Source organism: Falco peregrinus, chromosome 7, assembly GCF_023634155.1.
Source record: "Falco peregrinus isolate bFalPer1 chromosome 7, bFalPer1.pri, whole genome shotgun sequence".
NCBI lineage: Eukaryota > Metazoa > Chordata > Aves > Falconiformes > Falconidae > Falco > Falco peregrinus.
Window position 1 is genome coordinate 24,094,937 of NC_073727.1, and position 6,000 is coordinate 24,100,936.

The window sequence follows — 6,000 nt, forward strand, 5'->3', positions numbered from 1 at the left end:
TGGGTTTTTTTTAAAAAAAATTAAATTATATATTCACCGACTTTGTCACTCTGTGACTCAAGCAAGCCAAAGGAATTTTCTTTCTATCCTTTCTTAACTGCTTTATTATGGCAATTTTAGATGTACTTAGGACAGTGGATAAAGTGCTCTAAAATCGGAGTGTTTTGCTTCAGTGTGACACCATCACCTTGAGCATTTCAATTGTCTAAGAAAAATGGGTGCAAGATAAAGAAGGCCTTCGTTTTCCAAATTGCGTGATCTATGTTATATTAAGTGCTCGAGCCTTTCCCTCATTAACTCAAAGGTACAAAATAACAGCATTGCTGTTGGTGCCATAAGATAACACATGAAGTACACCTACACTCACTATGCGAGTTTTCAAAAAGTACTGGCAGGTCCTCCAAAAAAAAAAATTACTCATGTACCTAGTCTATAAAAGACAACCATGCCAAAACAGATAATTCTTGTACAAAGAAAGATTACCTTTGTCTGTTCGCTATCGGGATCTTCAAGCCAGCAGTATGGGTCACTGATTTTACATCCATGGTAATCCAACACCTGAATTTATAAAACACAATACTGTAACAAAAGACATGCACACAAGCAAACTCTATTCACCAAGGAATTATAGTCATCAAGATGAAGGGTATTTGGAATTCACAAAAACATACAACGCTAAGAAGCAAAGGAAAAAAAAAGCAACACCTTGCTCCCGGGTCAGTTGCTAATATTACCATTCCCTTTGGTGATGGACCAAGCAGCAGTGTTGTCCTCACAAAAAAACAAGAGCACCACAGAAATGCAGAACAGGAACGGAAGTTCCTTCCACAAGATAGATTAGTGAAGTAATAAAAAAAAAAAAATAATCAAAACCCAACACAACAAACCCAAACCCCTAATAAAAACAAAACCTAAACTTCCCCAATATCCAGGTGCTCAAGTGAAACCACAAAACTGGATGCACCCAGAACTTAGCTGCTGTTTACGCAACTGTGTCTGGTGTAGCCATCCTTACTACTGCTGCTCACAAACACAGGAGTCAAGTACATATATAATAATTTTCAAAATAGACAAACACAAAAGACTAACCTACATGGTTGAATTTATCTGCTTCCTTTCTCCTGTATAGAAAATAAAACTAGATACCTGCCCTTAGAAGTTGCATAGGTCAGGCCTTCAGTCAACTATGAAGGTACTTATTTTTTTCCCAGTTTGGCTCACGTCGGCAAACATTTTGGTTCAAAAGTGATATTAGTTACACAAATAATTCCTGGGCTGGCGCCTGAAGCACAGTCCTTTGCAGAAGGAGAAAACTGATCCCATTTTAACTAAATTCACCATCATATTGGTAATTGTTTTTATTATTACCAAATATTACCACATTATCAAATCAGCCATCATATAAAGATAACTACTTGCTCCTCTGCACGCTGTTCCAGCCCGGGCGGAGGCCTGGCTTTCCTTGGAACCCGCAGCGGTGCCAAAGCTCCGGGATTTGCACTGCCGGGGCGGCGCGGCACGGCCGGGGAGCAGCTCCCCCCGGGCCCCGGCCCGCCCCAGCCCCGCACACACGGGACGAGCCTGCTCTCATTGACCCACAGCTGCCGCCACGGGCCACAGGCGCGAAAAACGCGAACCCCGTTACCGGCAGCGCGCCAGACGTTTAACGGCCCAAGCCGAAGGAAGCCCTGAAGCCAAAAAAGTACCGACCCGCCGGGAGGCGGCCTCCCGCCACACCGAGGGGCTGCCGCCGCGGCCGGGCCCGGCGGCCGCCACACGCCGGGCAGCTGCCCCGCGGAGCCCCGTACTCACGGCGGTCTCGTCGCGGTACACCTCGGGGTACTGGAAGGCCTGCATGGCGGGCGGCGGCGGAGAGGGGCCGTTAGAAGAGATGGCGGACGATAAAGAGAACGAGGCGAGGCGCGGAGACGGCCGCGGCACTAGCAGTCGGGCCGTGGCGGCAGCCGGCAACAGGCGTGCAGCGCGGCCCAGGCGCAACGGCGCCGCCATACGGCCCGCCCCCTGCCGACGAGCCACCGCCCGCCCCAGCCAAGAGAGGCCACCGGCGGCGGGCCGAGCCCACAGCGCCCCCTGCAGGGAGCCTCCGCACAGGCACCGGCTGGCGGCGGGGAGCCGGCCGGCCGGGTGGGGGGACAGGCTGCGGCTGCTCGCGCTCCCTGCTGCCCGCCCGGCCCGGCGCGCCCCGCACCGGCAGCGGCCTTGGCTCCCCCTCACCACCCGGACAGCGGGCTTCGTCCTCCTTATAGAAAACGCTCAAAACATTTCTTCCTTTTTATTTTTTCCCTCACAGCTCCCCAGCCTTGACACAGGGTGCAGGTAGAGGCTCCGGGCTGACCCAGAGCGCCCTCCACTGCGCTGCCCGGAACGCCGCAGCTGTGTCACTGGTCGGGGCTTGGGCGGCTCTGGGCCGGGGCCACCCAAACCTGTCGCGCGTTTCCAGTAAATGCGCCTCCCCGCAAGCCGCCAGAGACCCCCGGCAACCTAAAAGCTAAGGCCAAGCTGGGCACCGAGTCCCAGCACGCACAGCCGCTCCAGCGCCCCAGCCCGGCTGCCGGCGCCAGTCCCCCTCAACTCTGGTACCACCGGTTCGAGTCCCGCACCGGCCCACGCCGTGCGGCCGGCCTGGGTAGCAGCAGCGCACACACAAAAAGTGTTTCGGGATTATTTTACTATGGGGTTTCCTGGGTCAGAAAAGTCACAAATATTTCTCCTCCCAGGAAGCCACCCAGCATACCCTCACACTCTGGAAATGCGTGGAGGACAGGTGGCCGTTTGGCCAGCAACATGACGGAACTGCTTTTCGTCCAAGCGGCTGTTGCTTCAGAGTTGCTGCCCGCAGCCCCCACCGAGTGTAGGTGTGGTTCCTGGCACCAGCTGGAGACAAGGAGGCATTCAGAGGCTGGATCAGCCCTAGCATCACTCACAGTTGCAAATAAAGTAACCGCTTGGAATGACAGTGATCAAAACCATCTCAGAAATGGCATCAAACGGTTATAGTTAACCAGCTCAGAGCTGTGCCTTGATGGCTTACTCTTGATCAAAATGAAGTAATGATTTCTTAAAGAAATGAAAGAGAATTACCATCTCTAATTGGGCATCCTGTGAGGAGGCTGAGGGTTGTGTGCATATGAGGAAATAAGCCAGCCCCATAGTGATCACTAAGTGGCCTGTGTTCATCAGTTTCATTTAAATCCTAAACAACACCTATGTGGCTTCTTGTCCTCTCTTTTTTTGGTCATTTCCCCTCTTGCTTCTCCGTTGATCTTCTCCCTTTGCAAGGCAGGAGCACAGCTGCAAACTGCACCTTTTGTTCTGGGCTCCAGACCATGCAACCAGCAAGGTGGTTACTGGCAATGCCTTGGCACGCCCACTGCTGATAAAAGCTTGCAAACTGTCTGAGCAACTTGCTCAGGTGATACCGGCAGGCATAGGCTGCCATGTTTCTGCCTAGAGCTTCCTGGACAGAATTATATGTGTACACATATTTGCATGATAGGAAGAATTGTCACCTCAATATCTCTGTAAAGCATTCAGCTTGCCTGTGTGCTGCACAAACAAGCTGTATGCGCACAGTATGTATAGACTTTTTGAGCAGTCTCGACTGCAAATTCACTTTGTGCACAGCAAAGCCCATCCACCTGATTCAGAGCTGCAGTATGCCTGATGAAAATATCTTTTTCAGCCTGACAGTGTTGGCTGGGATTAATGTATTTTACATTGGTTCAGAATTACCGGATGTTTAGTAGCTCGGTCTTGCGAGTAGTTCTGACTGAGCAGCCATACATTCAAATACCGTGGGCATTTCCACAATGTCTCTAGATCAGCTTCAGGCTGTAAAAGCAGATAATGTGAGGTGTGCTGGAAGTCTGGGGCACAAAGAGATCTGGCCTGCCGGGAGAGGACAGCCTGGCCGCACACTGCTCTGCAGCTGACACACAGCAGCACCCAGATTTTTTCAGTCTTCATCAACCCTTTCAGTCCAGGACACAGTAATTCCTGAATGCATTCCTGAAAGCATCCAGTTGTCACAGTAATTATCCATTGAAATACCTTCCAATTTATCCTGGATACAGAGAAGGTGGGAATATACAAAGAACCCCAAGTATATAGTGGTTCAAGATAAGATCTTTGAGCCTGTATTTTACAAGCAGTAAACTTCTTTCAAAGGTGAGCACCAGGGACAGAAAGTGAATTTTCTTTTTACTGTAAATTTCTCTTTTATTTGCAGGTTGGGGTGGGTGGGGGAAGGATCACACATGAACAGCAAAAGGAGCAAATCTACACTGTCTGATCTTTTCTTATCAGAAAATCAGTTAATACAGGTCACATAGTATCTAAAACACCACCCAAAACATGTTTTTCTTACCAGGGACCATGCACCCCCTGTACAAATGAAAGGCAGCGCAGTGTGCAGCCTGTTAACACAAACACTTACCAAAGGTGTAGCAATCTTCTCCCTTTTTCAGTATGTTTGCTTAACACAAAGGTACAAGCTTTTTTTGCTTAATTTTAGAACTGTACCATAACTGAAAATTTGAAGCTGATCTTAATTGTTTAGTGTTGTAACAAGTACAATGCTATTACATACAATCTTATCTTTTCTTGGGCCTAACCACCCCCAGAAGAGTTCAGATGTTATATTTGCTGAGTTTTGAGGATAAGATGCTAGGTAAGCAAGACATTCTCTTCCTATATTTAAAAAAAAACAATGTTTGAAACTCTCTTGGTACTCTGTCATCTTATCGCACTCCCACGTTAGCATGAATCTGATCATTTGAAAAAACAGATACTGGTCTCTGCTGATATTAATTATATTTCTGCTGATCATCGAGTCACTAGCAAATCTCTTTCACCTTAGTCAGCATCTCCACAATGACTCACTGCAAGTAGTGTATTGACTCACTAGGAAGTGACCTCATCATCCTTGTCAGGGACGGTCTCACAAAAAATCTAGCAGCAAATTTTGTTTTTACTTTTCGTTTTTGTCCTTTCCCCAGCCTCACTCCACCATTATGACTTAGCAATGACTGGAAACTTTTCTGCTATAGAATGGAGACAGGTCTGTACCTTTACTCCTGTTTTCTTAATATACATTACTTCATTTCTCTTAACTCTTAAGGCAGCAGTTCTGCTGTTCAGACATTTATCAACAGGTGTCAGCAGAACCTCAGTCTTTCACTATCACGAGCATGTGCTGAGGTGCACCAATAACTCGAGTTTCAGAGGAATGTGACTTCTCTGAAAAGTGTCTGCCTTGCTGGGTTTCTATTTTGGATGCACTGACTCAAGAGCCTAAGTCCTGTTGATTTTCAGTGGATCTGTGATTCCTGAATTATGTTCATCTACCGTACAGATTAATCATGAAAACTGTGTATTGTTTATGGATAATTGAAGGGTTGCTTGTTTTTGGAGGTGAAATAGTTTGCGTAACAAAATATGGTTTATAAAATTTCAGAATAAAAGTACAGAAATTTCTATATGATGTCGGTCTGGTTGATATTTGAAAGTACAATCAAGTGAAGCAATATTTACTGTAGTAAACTGCTCTGTGCACCATGGGATGGGATGGGTGCATTGAAGTCAGTGGCCTGCTGCAGAATCATCCTCTAGCTTGCCCTGGGGTTGTGCATTGGTGTGCTTATGCTGTTGGTGCTGTGAAGTCAATTAAACAACGTAGTGATGTCCACATGGGGAGTTTGTATGGACTAGGAGTGATAAACGTATCTAAACTGATGTATGAGTATCAACACTCAGATCATAGTATAACTATACCCAATTAAAAATAACTTTTCTTTTAATAATTTTTTTCAGACACATACAAGGTGTCTTGGGTGTTTTGGGCTCACCTTTTCCTTCTGCACTGACCTTCTTTGTGACACAAAGAATAAACAAAATTCTAATCCTACAACAGGCTGATGTTTAAATTTTTTAAACTGATGCTGTGTTGTTATTCTTAAATTTTTAACTGATGACAATTGG

General features: G+C 46.9%; 1 protein-coding gene across 1 annotated transcript in view; it reads right to left on the reverse strand.

Annotated features, from left to right (window-relative positions):
- Positions 1-2,027, reverse strand: part of PREP (prolyl endopeptidase) — a 113,435-nt gene extending 111,408 nt beyond the window's left edge. The window contains exons 1-2 of the mRNA XM_055810174.1: positions 1,813-2,027; positions 484-558 (exon numbers count right to left, since the gene is read on the reverse strand). Coding sequence (XP_055666149.1) covers positions 484-558; positions 1,813-2,010 — 273 coding nt within the window. The 5' untranslated portion in view covers positions 2,011-2,027. The remainder of the gene's footprint in view (positions 1-483; positions 559-1,812) is intronic.
- Positions 2,028-6,000: the final 3,973 nt, after the last annotated feature.